Source organism: Dufourea novaeangliae, unplaced genomic scaffold (assembly GCF_001272555.1).
Source record: "Dufourea novaeangliae isolate 0120121106 unplaced genomic scaffold, ASM127255v1 scaffold162, whole genome shotgun sequence".
Lineage (NCBI taxonomy): Eukaryota > Metazoa > Arthropoda > Insecta > Hymenoptera > Halictidae > Dufourea > Dufourea novaeangliae.
This window is the reverse complement of record NW_015374046.1, coordinates 1,803,439-1,824,034: the sequence shown is the minus strand read 5'-3', so window position 1 is coordinate 1,824,034 and position 20,596 is coordinate 1,803,439. Positions and strand designations below refer to the sequence as shown.

The 20,596-nt window shown below is 34.9% G+C and overlaps 1 protein-coding gene across 1 annotated transcript; it reads left to right on the top strand.

The window, feature by feature from the left end:
- The first annotated feature begins 14,917 nt into the window (after positions 1 to 14,917).
- On the top strand, positions 14,918 to 20,363 carry LOC107189682 (4-coumarate--CoA ligase 1-like). Its single transcript, XM_015578266.1, has 6 exons — positions 14,918 to 15,031; positions 15,935 to 16,142; positions 17,130 to 17,463; positions 18,337 to 18,631; positions 19,248 to 19,794; positions 20,155 to 20,363. The coding sequence occupies exons 1-6, from the start codon at positions 14,918 to 14,920 to the stop codon at positions 20,271 to 20,273; spliced, it is 1,617 nt and encodes a 538-aa protein (XP_015433752.1). The 3' UTR covers positions 20,274 to 20,363.
- The last annotated feature ends 233 nt before the right edge of the window (positions 20,364 to 20,596 follow it).

Genomic DNA, 20,596 nt, shown 5'->3' with positions numbered 1-20,596 from the left:
TGATAACAATATTTACTTTTGGAAGCTCACAGTTTTTTTTACATATTTCATACATAAATATTTTGATACACCCATAACCTAGGCGATTCTAGTACTGAATATTCATTAAAAATCACCTTTTTATTTTATTTCTTTCGTTTTGGGAATTTTTTCATAACAATGAGCCTTTCCAGAAGAAGAATTAACAAAACTTGCCCCGGGCTGGGGCACATTGTAACAAAAGTTCAGATTTGTTTAAGATGAACATAGTTGTCTAAGTATCAAACATTAATAAGTCACGCAAATTATTTCCTTATTGAGGAAAACGCTTTTGAGAAAAAATTGTGAAAACTTTTTTTGTTAGAATTAGCCCCGATCTCCCCTACCTCATGTGTATGTAATATGGAAACCTATTGATACGAGTGTTGCCCTAAAGCCGCGTCCCCATTCCGTCCCCACTGCATCGGCATTTGTCAGTCAACACAGCCGCTCGGTGTATAGACTCGGACGTGGACTTGGACTCAGCTTGAAAAGTCGTACGGCATGCCGATTCGTTTCTCGACTGATGTCGGTAAACATAAAAAGAATTCGTGCCGAACCAATAATGAGAATGCATGTTCGACAACATAGGAGGGTCATTCCACGCCAAATCGATCACTTTTTTCTCTAGATGTCCGGGATTTTGTTCAAAATGAAATTTTGTATGTAGTCCACGTGGAAATAGGGCGGAGGGGTTAAGTTTTTCGAATTTATTTAGGAAGTACAAGCCCTCCAATTTTACGACTTTTGCCCATTTTCGTAAAAATGGATTCTATTTATGAATTTATATCGTGGAAACTATTTATCGTATTCGGTTAATTCCTTCTCGTTTGATATGAATAGATTATAAATAATATTCTAAATAATATTCGAAGTCTATTTATGTAAAAATGTGAAAATCGACAAAATTACAGTTGTCCGTTTGCACTTTGTGATTTATAAATATGGAATAATTATACTTTTTTATAATTGATGTGGTTAGTATTTTTCGTATAGGAATAACGAAAATCCGAATACAATTCGTGGATTTTAAAATATGTACAAAAGTTTCTTTCTAAAACAGAAATCTTACCACTTGGAACAACATTCATGGTAAAAAATTTCCAAACAATTCGAAATGAGAAAAAATGCGAATTTTGTCTTTCTTAATTTTAATGAAAAACACTGCTCACCTATTTATTTAAAAAGTTAAAACGGAAAATCTTTTTAAATTTAAATCAGTGCATACAACTTATAAAAAACACAATTCAATTTGAATTGTTATACCTTGATAACAATCAGAACACATACTTTATTGAAATTAGACTTCTCCATATTCCTTATTTACATTTAAATTTGTAAATCTTTATTTGAATCTTTAGTAAGAATTATATCAAATTCGCACTTACGTGGACAAATTCAAGCTTTCATAATAATAGAATAAAGGTATCTGTATTTTGTTAGTAGTGTCGTGTCGAAACTGTTGAAACTTACTTGGCCATACACAATTTCTTTAAAGTTTGTTACCATATAAAGTAACGCAAAAACCTAATTGCTCCGCGTACAGGAACTTACCGACAACTCATTAAAGATAAACAAAATCCAAGGTTATCGCGCGAATAATGCTTAAATAATTACCAGACTGCGTTAATACGTGATACTGACCAACACACTAACGAACTGGTACCATGCAATTTTCGTTGGAATTTTCGCTGAGGAGGAAATTTAGAGCATGACACTGGCTCGTTGAAAAAGCTGGGTCGACGTCACTAACGCAGTACCGTTTCTCCAGCCGGTAGTGTTATTTATTGTTCGGCTCGATGAATGTCATTTAAAATTTCGATATAAATTAATTTAAGGGGGTAAAGGGGTTTGCTGGGTAGCGTAGTGGGACGGGGTGTAATGGCTCGGAAAATGAAGTTCTTGTAGCCCGGCTGAGAGAGAATCTCACCCCGTCTATTTCACTCTTCCGCTCTTACCTTTAGCCTTTTCCGGCGCTGCGGCCAAGCAACCCTCCAGTTACCGTTCCTTCCTCCTCTCTTCGGGTCTCTCTTCTTCGGTGTTTGGTTTTTTGGCCGCGTCTCCGCTTGAGCCGAATCTCGCAGCATATTTCATGAAGGATCTCCTGTTGACAGGCCTTAGTTTTGTGAAACAAGGACATGGATAGCACTTTCACGAATCTTTCACGATACAAACAACGTCGTTTATCCCGCTATACATAGAAGTCGATATGTTGCCACTGCTTTCGTGTAATAGGGAGAGTTTTAAAAATGTCAAAATGAATGTTAGCCCGAAGTGTTCAGGCTCGATAGGTAAGAATTCACTTTTCAATATGGACAAATATATTAGGGTCAGTGGAATAGTTTTTATGGATCTTCTGCAAATGATATCATTGCCTTGGCTTTGTGGAAACAATAAACTATTATGAACCTATGCCGATGTGTACATTGTTCTACGGAACAAAAATTTACGTGACTGAATACGTTGTATGTATTGGTTTAACTCTTTGAGGCACACGATTTTAAAGAAAATGAAAACCCTGGTTGCACAGAATTTTTTTAATATGAAAAAAATTATATAAAAGTTAAATATTAAACTGTATGACTATGAGTAACTTTAACTTTTCGAGGTGGGTTAAAGTATATCCCACCGTGCATAAATAGCTAAGCAAAAGGTGGGACAGCTTTTAACCCACCTAACCTTAAAGAGTTAAAGCAAAGTTAAATATAATCTTTCATGAATTTTGTGCAAGAATAAATATTCCAAACTCTGTAAAAAAACATTTGCGTTCTGTTTAGAAAAGCTGTCATGTTAATACCTATATGCGATAAACTGTAAATTTATTAATATAGTTTAATTATATAAATTCAATAATAGTAACGATGTTTATAACGATATTTATATTAATAATAAAAACGATTTTTTCAAAAAACTGTACATGCTGAGAAAAAAACTGATTGCTGATTCGTATTCTGGTCATACAGATATATGAAAAACGCCTATGGAAGGTTACGAAGTCGGAAAAAAGTTAAAATTTATCGAGCAATGCAATTATCAATATTTATTAAATATGGATTTTTTTAATTTACAAACTCAGTTAAATATTTGTTAACAATAGGCACCCAAGAAACATGATTTGTCGAAACTTTGGTCACCTAATTGCGACCTGATTTTTGTATAAAGTATTTCACTCGCGGAAAAAACTCTCAAATTCTACAGTTGTTAGCCGGGTAGTTATTAGGAAATCACATGCCATTTGTATATATTTTCCACTTATTTTTTTTTCTTGAAGATACATACGTCAACTCCTTTTTGATTGCATGATTCCGATTGTTCGTTTTCTTTTAGATCACAGTTGGTTCTTCATTGAATACTTCTGTTTCTGTCTTTATAAGGAATTTAAGTGTTTCTTTCATTAATAATGTATTAGATGTCGAGGGAATTATTGATATTAAGCTTACAGAATTTTCGGGATCAGAATCACTTAGAATCATTTACGCGGAGCAAGTATAAAACGCGTATAGATACACGCCAGATTGATATAAACAATTTATCGACTTACCGGTCAAAAAAATGACAAATTACCGGTCAAAATTTCAGTGTATTTTTTGCGATTTATCGGTAAACCGGTCTACCGGTATTACAATCCCTACTTGGAATAAATTCAACACGTTATCACCAACAGGCGTTTTCTTTTTTACTATCTTTTTTTTCACATTGCTACCCTTAGCTTCTGGACTAGTTGCGTAATGTCCTCTAGAGTGTTCCATTATCGTTTAATTACACGTTATCTGGAGTATCTAGCTACTTTAACTCCACCCCCACTGCTGATATAAAAACAACAGTCACTATAAATCATCAGTAAATCTCCTACAAACCAACGAACATTAATAACTCTTTCGTAAGTAGGGGAGACTAGGGACAACCGTAACAGTTTTTCTTTTCGAGTCTGTAACTTTTGAATATCGTAGAATTTAAAAAAAAATTCTTATACGACGGAAAACCTTGATTATTGGACAACATAATCAAGCTTTAAAGCTTACAATATATTATACCAGTTATTTTTCAAATAAGACTTTCTTTAAAATCATTCATTTGTTACTTCTGTCCCTACCCCTAGGGATGATTGTAACACCGTATCTAAAGTGAAAAAAAGCAACTGAAAGGAAAGGTGCCTTCAAATGATATTTTTATTTAGCTTATAAGATAGACATAAATATAAATATAAAGATGAATATACACATAAAAGTGACATAAACTTTGAAAATTTAAAAAAATGCAAACATGTATGTAGTATTAACATTCATTTTTTGCCAGGACTTAGGAATAGATTTTGCATACTTTATTGCCAACTCGTAAGCCAATTTTTTAAATTTCTTTTGTTGTCATATCGTAATTGATAGCAGATAAGTATCTACTACAAATAATGGTGCAAAACATTTTCCTCTTCGTTTGAAAACACCCTTTTTGTCGATGTATAGCAAACAGAAGGTTGGCCAGCTTGACCATGTACAATTATATTTTTCTGCCTTTTAATATGTCGAAACAATGTTACGTAGCATAGTTTAACCGATTTTTAGGCGTGTCTAGGAGACACTTTTTTATTTGCAGCTAATTTATTTTGTGCTAAATAATTATGCAGCTTTCTCATTTTCGAAGTCAGTGGACATTTAGGAACCAGTACACATTAATCAGATATTAATATGGGAAAGTTGATTTTTTGCCAAAATGTCACTGAATTTCTCAATTCCGAGTGCGGTGCGATTCCGAGTTCGGGACAATAATCAAGACGAGTCTGTACACCGACGAGCAAACTCGGCTTCCGCTAGGGGAAAAAGTGTCGTAGGGGAAGGACCTCCTATCACTTGGTCTTGGGAGTTACTGAAATGTATGCCAAATTAACATTGACTTGAATATATATTTCAGTACTAGAAATAAATTTACAAAGCGGTAAGAGGCCCTTACCCCTACACCGCTTTTTCCCCTAGCGGAAGCCGAGTTTGCTCGTGAGTGAACGTCGTTTTCGAATGTTCTTAAAAATCTTAGTGATGGGCACCATCGACTAGATTATACTATCGACTAATGATTATTTAGTCGCAACATAGTATAGACTATTTAGTCGATAGTTTTTAGTCGACTGAACTTTTGCTTTATAGGTTATGTATAGATTATGTCATAAACTTATAAGCACCATTGGTGTATTTACCTTTTGGAAATGTATTAGTTCATAGATAGAGTTTCAAAAATATAAGTGGTAAACAAGTTTTTGTAAACAATTACTAATATTCAATTTTTAGTAAGGTATTTAATATTGGCACTTAAAAAATTAACTGCTCTAAATTTTGTATGAAAATCAATTAGGTTATAAGCAATAATTTTCACAGTTCTGGGTAATCCATAAAAAAATATATGGAAAAATTACAATTCATTTGCATCGCCAAGAAAATAATCAAGATCCAGTCAATAGCGATCAATAGCTCGATAGTTCGAGCGTGTCGCTTGAAGCGACTAAAGTAATCGCTTCAAGCGACTAATATAGTCACCTGAAAGTAATCGCTTCAAGCGACTAATATTAATCGCCTGAAAGTAATCGCTTCAAGCGACTAATATAGTCACCTGAACGTAATCGCTTCAAGCGACTAATATTAATCGCCTGAAAGTAATCGCTTCAAGCGACTAATATTAGTCGCCTGAAAGTAATCGCTTCAAGCGACTAATATTAGTCGCCTGAAAGTAATCGCTTCAAGCGACTAATATTAGTCGCCTGAAAGTAATCGCTTCAAGCGACTAATATTAATCGCCTGAAAGTAATCGCTTCAAGCGACTAATATTAGTCGCCTGAAAGTAATCGCTTCAAGCGACTAATATTAGTCGCCTGAAAGTAATCGCTTCAAGCGACTAATATTAATCGCCTGAAAGTAATCGCTTCAAGCGACTAATATTATTCGCCTGAAGTTAGTCGCTTCAAGCGACTAATATTAGTCGCCTGAAAGTAATCGCTTCAAGCGACTAATATTAGTCGCCTGAAAGTAATCGCTTCAAGCGACTAATATTAATCGCCTGAAAGTAATCGCTTCAAGCGACTAATATTAGTCGCCTGAAAGTAATCGCTTCAAACGACTAATATTAATCACCTGAAAGTAATCGCTTCAAGCGACTAATATTATTCGCCTGAAGTTAGTCGCTTCAAGCGACTAATATTAGTCGCCTGAAAGTAATCGCTTCAAACGACTAATATTAATCGCCTGAAAGTAATCGCTTCAAGCGACTAATATTAGTCGCCTGAAAGCAATCGCTTCAAACGACTAATATTAATCGCCTGAAAGTGATCGCTTCAAGCGACTAATATTATTCGCCTGAAGTTAGTCGCTTGAAGCGACTAAACTAGTCGACGATTGAAAAAATTAGTCGACTGAGTGTAGTCGTTGTTAACTATCGACTTAGTCGATAGTTTTTAGTCGATGATGCCCATCATTAGTTCATCTCAAAATCCACTCTAGTGAAGATACACCTTTCCTTTTCTTCCATCGCCACCCCCGAGACCCTATCCCCATCCTGGTCGAATGATTCGACCCTCCTCGCCGCGTTCTTTCCTCGTTTCTCTTCGGTCCTCGTCTTCCATCTCGCTAGGAGACGCAACGTTGCCCGGTGAAATATCCTTTCGCCTTTCCCCGCCATACTCCGACCCACGCTCAGCCAGCCACTCTGCTTCGCTATTATCTTAAGTAAACAGGCTACCTGCGCGCCCCGGAATTCCAGATAAAGTCACATGTTATCAAAATCCCGAGACTGCCTCGAGCGGGCCGCCGCGTTTGCATCGCACCAGTACCACCCTCCCCATACCTACGATCCAGCGTCTCTTCCTTCCCTCCCTCCCGCAGATGAAGCGTGGGAAGGCTGCTCTCGTTAATTCCGTTAAGTCGCGGCCTTACGTTGATACGAACTAAAAGACGGCGGCAGTCGAGCTCGAATCCGAGAAACGTTTCAAAGTCAGCGGTGATTTTTCATTACCATTGCGAATCCGTTGCACCCGACAACTCAGACGGAGGGAACGTAACGTAAGCTCACCTCTACGAGTAGATTCAAGCGGATAATAATATGGCAATTCAGTTCGTTTAAGAACACTGAATGCTCTGTTTTCCCTCCTTGTCTCGTACCGCTTATAGAATTATTCATTTATGAAAGTAACGAATCTTATCGTAGCCGAGAAGGGATAGTAAACGTGGAATATCATTTTAATTTGTATGTGAGAGCTTTTAAGTTTAATGTTCGCCGTCTTATTCGCTATCTGGAATATTCATGCTTCAGCTGGTTTTTAGTATTTATTACGTAATGTCGAAATATTTCGCACACAAATTTAATATATTGTGGGATATAGGATTAGTAAATTGATATGTGTTTAGTTGCGAGATATCGGGGGCCGAGTCTATCATTGAGTTGAAACGACCGCCCAAGTATAGCTAATTCTATCTTGAAATAAATATGGCGTGAATGTGGTGTTAATGCGAAAAAACACTTGTTTGTATTGTTCGAATCCTTAGCAAAATTCACCAGAACACGATTATAGTCCGGAAGCCAGTGAACTTTTTTTTACGTCCTTTGATTACAGCTGAAAATTTGTGAGGCGTTAGTTAACTTAGTCAAAAATGAGAAAATCGTAGTCTGGCAGCTTGGACACGCTGCGTTTGGCGACATTATAGTGTAAATAAATAATTCAAAGTTGTAAATAAATTACAATACCCTTACGTCATTTGATTACGGATGAAACTTGTTTTGGTAATAGTTTAAATACTAAAAAGCGATAAAACATTTGTCTGACTGCCCACCCACGCTGCTAAAGTTGTGTGGCAAAGGGTTAAATTTGTCAAAAAATCACAATACCCATACGTCATTTGATTACGAAGAAAATAAATGAGAATTTACAACAATGCAGACATGAAATCCTGCCGTACAAACACTTTCCTTACTCATTGTACTTTTTGGTAATAATTTATGATTACAGATATGGAAGTATTACGAGGGATGTTTCCAAAGTTCTGGGAATTACGATCTGGCTGAATAATGCGGAGATAATGACTAATACTTTCAAGTACAGATAAGTCCTGACAGGATTTCCGAACGGTGTTAGTCAATGCCAGTCAGAATGATTCAATCGCTTGGCGAATACTCACGTGGTTTTTAAATGTTAATTTTGTAACCGTGAAAGAAGCTATAAATTCTCCAAAAACCATTATTTGCTTAAAAATTACTTTTAAACGAATTACGCTAGGAATTACTTTTACATCCACCTTATTCACCTGATCTACTACCCAGCGGTCATTATCTGTTGCCACAATTTAAACAACCCCTATGTGGTGTACAATTTCAGGATTGAAATGACTTAATGATAGAACTCTTAAGAAGTCTTTCTAGATGGACTAAAAAATTCTTTCTGCGATATCATATTGTTTACCTACCCAGAATATTCAAGCGATCACATATGACTTCGTTAAGACTCATTCTGTAGCAGTACAGATCATAATTTTACTAATTACAATTGGTTGTAACCAATCGACAATTTCATATGCTTCAACATAATATATTGCACCAACCATAAATATTAGTCCTTTCATTTAACTATAGACCCGATATTATGTCACCTGTAAGCAGAGTTCCCTTAACGCCGGACGGCATTTAATACCCAGACATTAGCTATATCTGTGACAGTTGAAATGCTAGCAAGTCATTATCCCGCGTAAGCGGTAGAGGGGATAGAAAAAAAAACGATCAGATTTCAACACGTTCAATCGCGTGTGCACAGCTAAGGAAATCGATTCATTTTTGACTGTTGACAGACGTGTGTGTTGCGTTATTGTATCTTTTCGTAAATACTTTCTTAATTACTTTTGTGTTTTGTGTATATAATGCACTGGTTTTTACAAAAAAGAATTTGTCTAAGGCGTTCACTATCCCCTGGTTCCAGACAGAACGGTTTCCCCTATTGCCAGGCAGTACAAATCTCATTCTTTCTCTTCATCTCCGCATAAATTATTGACTAAAGAGAAAGAAAATAAAAAAAAAAAGAAATAAAGAACAAAAGAAAAACGTAGGAAATAATCTTAAGGAGACCAGATCACGAGGCTTGTACCGATATTCCCAAATATTCGGATAATTATATTTGTGATCGCTGGAAATTATATTGAAACTGTCCTGAGTTAAGTTACTAAGTTTTACTGTGCCCGGTACTATGAGCCACTTAATGATCTTTCAAAATCATATACCAAAGTTCAACGTTCATTTAAGTTAACTATTATGCTAATGTTGGTTATATTGTTCTTTTATTTAGAGTTCCAATATTGTTAACTTACAAACAATGCAGAATAAAAAGATTTAAACATAACTTCTTGTTATTTATTTAAGAAAAACCTTAATCGTCCGGCACTAGGGGAACTCCCCCTATGTAGATGACATGGTGGTGCCTATGTTAAAGTTCGTAATATTCCAGGTCACTCCCAGATTAAACGTAAACACTTTTTTAAAACGACGTCACCCTTAGTTCGAGCGAGAGCAGCGCACGCTTCAGCGAGTCATAAGTATTCTCAGGGTGTCTAGGCACGCCGCAGGAGACCAAGAATCGTCGGTATGTGGCTCCTGTGTCCCAGTGTGGCTGCTACAATCAGAGTGGCACGCGCCCTCATACCCTGACCCATCTACCCCTAGCACCGCATCCACGTTGGAACTAACCCCGAACACCGGCTCCCAGCCAGGCAGTTCAGTGATTTCCGAGAACGCATTCCCGCATCTTCCGCTGGTCACAGTTACTTCGCGTGAATATTCGAGACATTGCTAGCTGAAAGACAGCTCCGATAAGCGAACAGCTCGATAACTCGCGCGTATTCTTATTCCGAAGCGTCTGCTCGAAAAAGTCGTTCGTATGCTGACTTATTAGATGGAGTCGAATATGTCCCGATTCCTCGAGCTGTGCAATTCCAGATGAAAGAAAATTTAATATCAATACTTGATTTATACTTGATTTTATGAAAAAAAGAAAACACTGTTTTCAGATTGTTATTTTATCAACATTCGGGGTTTTGGCCAGCTTTTCGGCACATATTTTTGTCAGTCAGTTTCGAAAGATACGGGTGATGAGGTTAAATCTTCTTAAAAAAAAAAAATGTTTTTTTTACACATTCTTTATCTCCATATTCTAGGCCATTTCAAATTATGAAACTTTCACTTAATTTCGTTTTTTAAATATCTTTCACCGTTTCACATATATTTACGATCATATGAAAACCCAGTTTCCTCACGGGAGTATTTCCACCGTTAGACTTGTTCCGCCGCTGGAAAATAAAATTGCTACCTTATTGAGACCACTTCACCTACATTTCTGCGAAGTGCTAATTTTTTTCTTTACTTTCTAGTTGTCAAAATACCTTCCTTAATTATGATAAACTAAAATTTTATTATTAAATATTCTAATAATAAATAAATTCGGGTACTCATGTTTGTAATTTCGATGTTCTTTGCGGTACTTTTGCAACAACAAAAAATTCGTAGTTTTAAAGTATTGGATTGTGTATCGTTAACACACGGTAAACATAATTGTAATTGAAGTCATATGTGTGCACTTGTGCTCGTTCCATAAACAAAAGAAATGAGTAAATAACAAAGATTTTTATTAATTACAATAATTCAGGTCTTACTTTATAAAAATTATGAAACGAGAAATACCAGATGCTCACAGAAAATAGCTTCATTGATTGTTTTAAGAATAAAGCAATTGGCTTGTAAAAAAAACACATGCTAGTTTCAGTGAACATTTTGGAAATGTTGTTACATTTAATATGACTTACTTTATATCATTAGGATTATATAGTTCAAACAAATTTTTCGTTATAGACGACCCAGAGAACAAGAACAATTCACCGAACCTAATGCATCCTGGTGTTGTTCACACGAATTAATGTAAAACCAACACGATTCGACTCGATATTAATCACCACCTATCAGTCAGGCTTGGATTAGGCCATTAAATTTGACGATACACAGTTTCATGCTAAATAATTTACACAGTGGTCTAACCACACCATTTGTGGTATACGTTTCCCATACGTCCTGCGCAAATCTCCAATCCAATCTCATAGCCACGTCAAGACAGTGCTTGAACAGCGATTTCTCAACACTCCGACTTCAAAGAATGGATTCCTACTTCGTTTCACCATCTCCCTATCCTGTAGGAATATTTGAAGGATTTCCGATAGGATTTCAAGGAGAAATACATGCTGTAAAGAAATATTAATACAATCCGGGGACGTAGCTTTAGCAACAAAGCTTATACGTGACGTCTTTATAGTATAAATGTAAAGTGTGAACTGATTATAAACAGTATGATTTAACGCGTTCGCTTCTCTGTATTATAAATGCAGCAGATATCATTTTTTTTATTTAATGAACTAATGTTCGCATAAATATGTAGAAATACTAACAATGGAAGATTGATTAAACATTAATAAGTAACAATAATAATCCTATTAATAATTAATTAAGTAACATTAGGGGGATGAAATAGAAACTCTCACGGAGTACTTCCTATTCAACTCTCATGGACCGTTTACTGTATTATTCTTATTGTCAGTGGGCATTTACGATTTCCACCAGTCTCTTTCTCAATTTGCGTGGCGAGTCTTGCAGGCAACATGCTCCCATTGTAATAAATAGTATACAACATATTCTACATTTTCGATTATAGAACTGGATTTCACGAATTCTCGCTGGTCAGAGACACGTCTATAGTACCTCCCGATTGAAGAAAATTCAACTTTCACTTGATACGTCTTACGTAACTAGTTGACGACCTCCTGAGTGTGTTTCATACACGCAATGACCTTATGTAGCACATTATTGAACTCGTTTCAACAAACGTTAGCATATTATGATAAAAAATATAGCATTCCGTTTAAAAAAGTTGACTTGACCTTGAAATCTCCTCTACTACACTATATATGTAGGTATAAAGAAATTATTCCTTATATGCATACTATGTGTATTCAGAAAACTACATTAAATCTTCATCAGTAAATTCCCAAATTCAATTAATTTGATCTTCACACGCCCATACATGCATACATGCAATTATTTCTTATATATTTTATATATTTACATTTTTTTGATACATTCTGTTCTGTAGGGGATATTCCACCGAGTCCAAATAAAACAGACATTCTGTAGATTAAAAATAATTGAACATCTGATCGAGCGTTTTTTTTTTTCAAATAGGTCCTTATAACCGAAATTTCAGTGTTCAAGATTAGTCTTTATAACAAAGACCCAACATATGCTACTCCGAGTTTCATTCGAATTATCTACATTTTATAGAACCACTATAGGAAGAGCATAGAAATATTTTATTCAAAACTTTGAAAATTAAAATACAAGGTAGTGATACTGTTAATCTCTATCATTTTCAAAATGAAGAAAAAATTAAATTCTTCTAAAAAAAAAGCTGAGTTAAAAACTCTAAATATTGATGGTAATTGTCAGAGTGATTATATTTTGTCAAACTCCAGCTAGCAAGAGGAATTACTAGCTAGAGTTCGGATGAGAAAACGGAAATATTTTTCCAACCACCGTCCGTGTTTCCTGCAGCCCGCCAAGTCGATACCGTAGGAAAACAATTTGTCAACGAGACGTTTCCGTCGTGATATCGACCTTCCCTTCCGACTTTTCTGACTTCTCGTTACCGTTTGAGCACACGATAATTTAATATTATGAGTGCCACCCCGTCGTGTTTTATTCTCGATAAAATGAGGCTCGATCGTGTGATAAACACTCTCGACGGTGCTTGAAAACCGATATTTATACCAAATGCCCTCGTAAATGGTAGTAGCCCACAAATTATCGTAGCAACCCTGTTCTTATCCATTGTCACGTATATCTTTTCTCGCTGGCATTGTTATTCCTGCATTATATGAGCAACCTACGAATATGATTTCACCAGAAATATTCTCGACATTAAGTAGATGTAGCCATCATTTCTTTATTTGCATAGATTTCCATAACAGTTCAGTTTCGTGTTTCAGAAACAACGTATTGAGAACCTTACCGAACGCTACAATGTTTATAATAGGTTGCCATCAATTGTTATTATTTGGACCGTTTATTTTTAAAGTGGTGCAAGTCCATTTTCCAATTCCATTTCATTTTATTTTAGTTTACACTAAATTAAGCATAAATTACGTCATTGGACCGTTTATTTTGAAAGTGGTGTAAGTCCTTTTTTAAAACAAAAATGAGACATGGCATTAATATTAAATAATGGCATTCTTGTAATTATTTAGTTATTTACAGCATGTTCATTTCATTCGTCTGACACAAACTTCAAGGTATCGCGCGAAATGTTTTCCTTCCGCGAAAACTTATCAGTCGTAATGGTTCAGTGGAAAAAGTTTTGATGGGTTTCTAGCTGACGATATAATCGTCATGGTGTTGTGGAAACAATAAACCATTATATTAATATATTATTGTGGGATCGGGAACTCCATATCCAACAAAGGAGCAAATAACATCTTGGGAAAATAGGAGGGTTCCGTGGAGTAGTGGATAGAGTCTCTGCTTTCGGCGCCGGGGGTCGTGAGTTCGGATCTCGCTTGGGCCCTCTCATTTTTCCAACGCTCCTACATTATGTATCGCTGTCTATGTAACACAAGGAATTGTTGTTTAGAACAGAAATTGATCCGATTGAGTGTGGGCCGGCGGCCTGATGGCTTGCAGCACGCCCTGCAGGAATTTGCCCGTCTTTCGCCGGTTTAGAGGTCCTGGGACACCGTAGCCTCCTTTTGGAAAGGAGTATTTTCCATAAAATGGAAAAAAAAGTCATCTTTCCAGAGAGACCAGCTACTGAAAATCTCTTCAGTAACTCTTTCTTTCACCATGTAGCAAAAGTAACTCATTTTTCGGTAATCATTATCCTTTCGATAGATTTACATATAGTCGTATAATGAATGAAATATAAATAATCTTATAATATATCGACATCACTATTCATTGATAGAGGAACTTACCTATAATGATCTCTAAGTCTCGGAAAATAATGAAAGAAAGGTCTGACAGATACGTGAGTTTGATTGAATAAACACATTGAATTAGATTTCATTGGTGAACATGATCTTCCTAGAACAATCTGTTTTAGCAAACACCATCGATAGAATCCAAAGTCCACATGTCGTTCCACGGTTGAATACACATCGAGTCGTATTGCCGTATCCTACTAACGGTGGGGGAACTTTAAGCTAATACTACTATCGAACCAATCAACCGCTCCAGAGAAATTCTCCATCTTTATCGACAGAGAATTACAGACAGACACAGAGAGAGAGAGAGAGAGAGAGAGAGAGACGTTGACACTTGACAGTAGTCTTTGAAACTACGACTTAAGTTGTAGAAACATTGTTCGTACAGTCAAGTGGATAATAACGACTTTGCCCTTCAGAAAATTTCGGAAAGAACTCTCAGTTTAAATTTCGTGCGACAGTTGTGAGAACGTTTCTTTAAAACATTGTTCTTATATGAAAAATTATACAGAATTTTTTTTTCGAATTCCATGCGTACTTTGAACATTATCGACTGTAAAGTATTTTTTCTGCATAATACAATGTATTACCACAATGTAATCCACTAGGCTAATGCTGCAAATATTTATGCTTTTAACATGCTAAATACAATATAAATAAAGCCTGAAATCATATTTAATGATATTTATGTATTATGTGTCAACGTAATAAGACATCAAGTATAGGAAATATATTTCTACTTCATTTTTATGTTTATACAATAATATCTGAAATTGTGAATTTGCATAAACATCCAATGTACAAAATTATAACGTTTTTAACGTCCTTTATGTTGCTTTTAGGTGAAAAACCTCGTCACATAATTAAAGATGAAGATACTGAACAATATAATTCATGGCCAGCCAGCCGCGTATCTCCCAAATATTTCATTGCAGGAAAAATTACTGGATGTCTTTCGCAATAATCTCGATCACACTGTATTGGTAAGTTTAAAATTTATATACATCATGGTACTATACAAGTCGTGTATTTATACAAAACTTCTGGAAATAAGTGTTATTTAAAATAACACCTGAACTGTGGATGTTACGAAAACATGATAAATGAAAATCTTTTATTACCCTAATTATAATCAGAGAATATTGTTACCTTTTTTAACTGTATTTTCAAATCAACTGAACTACTTAATCCAACAAACATAATAATCGCAATGTCTCCCATTATTAAGAAAATATTTTTCTACTGCTTTTTTGCAATTACAATATTCAACGCGATTTTTGATCTGCAATATCCATTGGGAGATCCTAGTAGGGTTTCTGGTCCAGATTACGAATCCGGAAGTAGAATTTCTCTATCTCCTGCAGTTTTTTAAAAACATGAACTTTTGATAGGTGTTTTTAAAAACACCCTATTTTGGGCAAAAATGACGTATTACGTGAAAACTAAAATTGCTAGAAAGTTCAATTTAATCTTGGAAGATAGAAGAGAGTGTCCCAAATACAGCAATGTGCACAGTTATTAAATTATCTGATTTCTAATGGTTGTAAATTGTCGTGAAAGTTTAGAAAAAGAGCCGATGTGCGTAGTTTCTATGCACTATTTTGGCATTTTTACGAAAAGTTCTTTTTACCTAGCGTAATTAACGCACTTAAATTGAAAAATATCATTTAAAAAAATCAAATGGATCGTAAAATAATGCTGACAAGATGTAAAAATCTGTTACTTCTATTCTATCAGATTCTATACCTGAAACAGTGAAAAGTTTCTGTCCGCTACTGTTTCATACGATCAAGTGCTGAGATATTATTTTAAACGACTTTTATTTCGGGGTAGTCCATACATGTACATAGTTTTAGGTATAAATAAATATATTACTGATGTTTTAGGTAGATATTGACACCAGAAAATCCTATACGAATCGATACCTTCTCGAAGCAAGCGTCAAACTTGCTCATGCTTTAAAGACTTATGGAATCAATGCTCAGGACAGAGTTGTCATCACGAGCGAGAATCACCCAAATTATATGGTGGTAATGTGTGCAGTTTTTAATGCTGGAGCCGTGTTCAACCCCCTGAATCCAACGTACACAGAAAGTAACGAAAATAATTTTATGAACATAGCAATTATTACTTTAATATGAGGTCGTTGTACATGAAATGATCGTTTATACGAATTTTATTAGACACAGTAACATGAATAGACTTTATACAAATTTACCCATTGAAATACATAATTATACTGAATTTAAGGGTGGTGTGATCGCTAAATAGTACTTGTTATCAGACACTTTCATGCATTTTTATAAAGATTATTCATGGATTTAGCGTAAATGTCCAACTTTGAATGCACGTGGATAAGATGGTCGAATTTAACTGACAAGGGAACAACAAGACCTTCCCCCTCCGATTTTTTTTATACTTTGTGGGCTTGCAGTACCCGGTTAAATATGTAATGTGTGTAAGTGAGGAGACGCAACGCTCAAGCGTTTTGAAGAAAATCAGTAAAGATGTTTGATGGAAGGCCACTTAGGGGTTACTTAGAACGGCATATGTCAAAGTCAAGGTCATCGGAGCGGCATCCCCTAAACGTAACTTTTACCTAATTGAGTATAGTATTTAACATGATGGTTTTATTTATATATGATTTTATTATGATATTACATAGTACCATGAAACAAATAAAGTACACTGTGTAATTTTGCATTAAAAAAAAGAAGCTATATTAATACTTTTCATTTAGAAAAGTAGCATCACATATACCTGTACGTAAAAATTCAAGTGCAACGACACTAACACTTTAGAAGAAAATATATCGTAGCGTTTTATATATATCATCAATCCTTCTTAAATCAGTCCTTCAATTATATCTTGTCACATTATAAACACCATTCTTTTTCTCAATACACGTAACCATTCGTTTTATATGCCTATATTCCATCATTTAGAAAATTTTCGGATTCTTTTTCTACAAATTTTTATTTCAGAATTTATTTAGAATGAATCGAGAAACGTCGTTATTGCTTAGACGTACATACATGGTTTAGTCACAATAATTACTATAACTCCTAACTTGTTGCGCAGGGGAATACAAACATATGCTAGAAATTTGTGAACCACGGGTAATATTCGTTTCCCGCAAGACAGAGGCGATTATTGCCAAGATTGTGTCGACTTTGAGTTGGAAGGTGATATTAATACATTTGGATAATGAACCATACGACAATAACATTCCAACAATAAAGAAACTTCTGGAGGTACACAACGATGCAGTGAACCCTTATACGTTTGTACCGACACCAATCGGCGACAGCAGCAAAGTAGCAGCAGTTATTTTGTGCTCCAGTGGTACAACGGGTTTTCCGAAAGGTGTAATGTTATCTCACCGAAATTTACTACTTTTCACCAACGCTTTCAGGTAAGTTGAATTACAGTAGAGCGACCGTGTCCAAACTAATAAGTGCTCGGATAAAGGAATTTTCGGATAATAGAACGTTCATTTTTCTGATACTAAACTATATGTATTTAAAGAGCTCAAGAAAATTGATAGTTTGTTTAAATATTTATGGGTCCCATATCTTTTTGGCTACTAAATAATATACATTTTTTAACACAAATAACTGCGTAGAATTCGATCGAACAGAAGAAAAATATACATTATACGTAAACCACAACATAATAACATATTTGCAACAGAAGGCATCTGGTGCTGGCAGAGACTCTGTTCAAATAACAGAACATTTGGATAGTAATTGTTCGAATATTAGGATTTTCGGATAGGGGAAGCTCTACTGCACTTTGATAAATAACATTTTTTACATCAAAAATTAAAAACAACGTGGAATTCAGTAAAACTTAGTACATCAATATAGTCTCGAAAGTCAAAAGTCGAAATTAAGAAACACAAGAATTATTATTGATATCGAAATATAAAGACTAAGATATTATTTCTTATCTATAATGTTAGTGTATGGTGAATAATGTATAATATAATGTGTAAATACAGATATTATTTCACAAAATAACGAGATAACGGATTCAATATATTGATAATTTACGTAATTGTTTAAAATTCAATACAGTTGAAAAATTCAAATAGTTTAATGGAATGTTTTTCTTTAATCTAATATAGCCTTTAATCATAAATAGTATAAAAATCTACATTTACATAAATATCAGCAGTCTATAAAGAACTAACGATTATCTTCATTACGTTAAGTAATGTTTGCTATTATTCAGATTCCATTATTGTGCCGTCATCGACCATATTTATTTATATTATTAATTGCAGTATACCAGATATGATGGACTGTCGACAAGGAGATCGAATAATAAATTACCTGCCACAGTTTCACGGCTATTCATTCGGTTTAATGTTAATCGGAATGATTTTCACGGGAACGATATATATGATGCGAACTTTTAATCTAGAGACTCTTTTACAATCGATTCAAACGTATAAAATTACACATTTGCCGATGGTGCCTCCAATTTTGGTACTTATCGCGAAACATCCAATAGTATCAAAGTACGACTTGAGTTCCGTCAAAGAAGTTCTTTGCGGCGCGGCACCACTTCCGATAGATGTAAGTTTGTTCTCGATACTTGCTACTTGTTAATAGTATTTATTATTTATTTTTCGAATATTGTCTACTACCACATTAAGTCGAGAAATAGATAAATCATTCTACTGAATAGAATAGTGGAAATCTAACGTGGTCTATGAATGGTTTTCAAAGAAAAGGACGAACAGTGATAGTTGTGTTAATAATAATAAACACCTGTGTAAACTCTACTGTATCCAAGTATTCTACTGTTCTATCCCATAGAATCTCATCAGATAAAATGATTGTTTCAATTGTCTCGCTTTTAAAATCATTCGAAGGTTAACTTGATCTTTATTAATGCAATATGACATTTGCAGTTACATAATACTGTAGGATTGAATATATATCAAAAAGGATACTATTTGCATTTTAGAAAATTCTATCGTAGAAACATTTTTTTAACAAAGTCGTTAATTAATGGCGCCTGCTTCAATCGATTCTAATCGTAGGATGTCGTTTTTTCGATTCTCCTGAATGGCAACTACAATACTAGCGAAACATTACTGTACAGCGTTTAAATTAAGATGGTTTAATCGTATTACTTTCCTCAAAAACGGACTGTCTTAAATTCGAGGATTCTCTTAATTTCTTTCAGATAGCAAACGAAATAATGAGACACTTCAAAGTGAAGTCTATTCGAAACGGTTACGGGATGACAGAATTATCGATTGTCACGAATTTTTCCATCAGAAACTCCAATAAAAATGATGGAAACGTAGGTCCTCCGGTGCCCGGCATACTCAGCAAGATAGTGAATCCAGATACGGGCGAGACACTTGGTCCAGGGCAGGAAGGGGAAGTTTGTTTCAAAACAGAGCAAACAATGTTAGGTTACTTCAGAAACCCTAAGACTACGGCCGAAACAATTGACAAGGATCAGTGGCTGCACACTGGAGATCTGGGATATTACAACAAAGATGGATTACTATATATTTCGGGACGGTTCAAGGAACTCATTAAGTATAAAGGTTATCAAGTTTCACCGTCTGAGATTGAAATGATGATACAATCACACCCTGATGTTAAAGACGCCGCAGTCATTGGAAAACCGGATGAAGCGAGCGGAGAGCTACCGATGGCTCTTGTGGTGAGACAGCCTGGTAGCAAAATATCGCCCGAGGACATCATGGCTTTCGCAAAACGTGAGTTTCTTTCCTTTGTGTTGCCAGTAAATATGACAGCTAATTAAATGTGAACAGTGATAAAATTTGACGAAGTTTGAAAATAAAGAGAAAAAAAAACAAATACGTGCTTGGTATTTTGCGGATATGCGGAAAAAATTAAAATAACAGCAACTATATGAATTACAGCCATTTTTTTTTAGAAAAATTGTAAAATTAGTATTACAAGTGGTAATAACATGTTTATCTTTATTAGACACTTTCCTTGGATAGTATAGCTACATAGGAAATTAATTGCCTGAAAATGTTTACACGTCGTTGAATTCGCATTGTAAGTTGATATTTCTGCATCTCAATATCATTTGTACAACATATTTACAGAAAATTTGTCACCGCACAAATGGCTGAGAGGAGGTGTTAAATTCGTTGATGCTATACCCAAAACTCCATCGGGCAAAATTCTACGACGAGAATTACATAACATGATATCTAAATTATAATATGTACAAGTTACTATATTTCCTGAAGAAATATTGTGTATATGTATACATAAACATGTATGTACGTTAGCTTATATTACAATATATACCTATGTTACACTTGAATTTGTGAATTCGAAACCTACCTAATGCGCATGGCCTTCACCATTAATTACATAATACATACAATAAATTAACTTTTACTTCAAATTTTAAACAGATTTTGTAGAATATCTTTTCATACGGAACTTTATTTTTCATAACAATTGAATCTGAACCATCGTCGTCTACATTTGGAACTGAACATAATTTGGCTGTCGTGTTATGCCATTGCCCATTGTTTC

Coding starts and splice junctions, on each gene's coding strand:
- LOC107189682 (XM_015578266.1), top strand. CDS start 14,918: ATGAAGATACTGAACAATATAATTCATGGCCAGCCAGCCGCGTATCTC. Junction 16,143..17,129: donor GAATCCAACGTACACAGAAA/GTAACGAAAATA, acceptor CTTGTTGCGCAG/GGGAATACAAACATATGCTA. Junction 17,464..18,336: donor CTTTTCACCAACGCTTTCAG/GTAAGTTGAATT, acceptor TATTAATTGCAG/TATACCAGATATGATGGACT.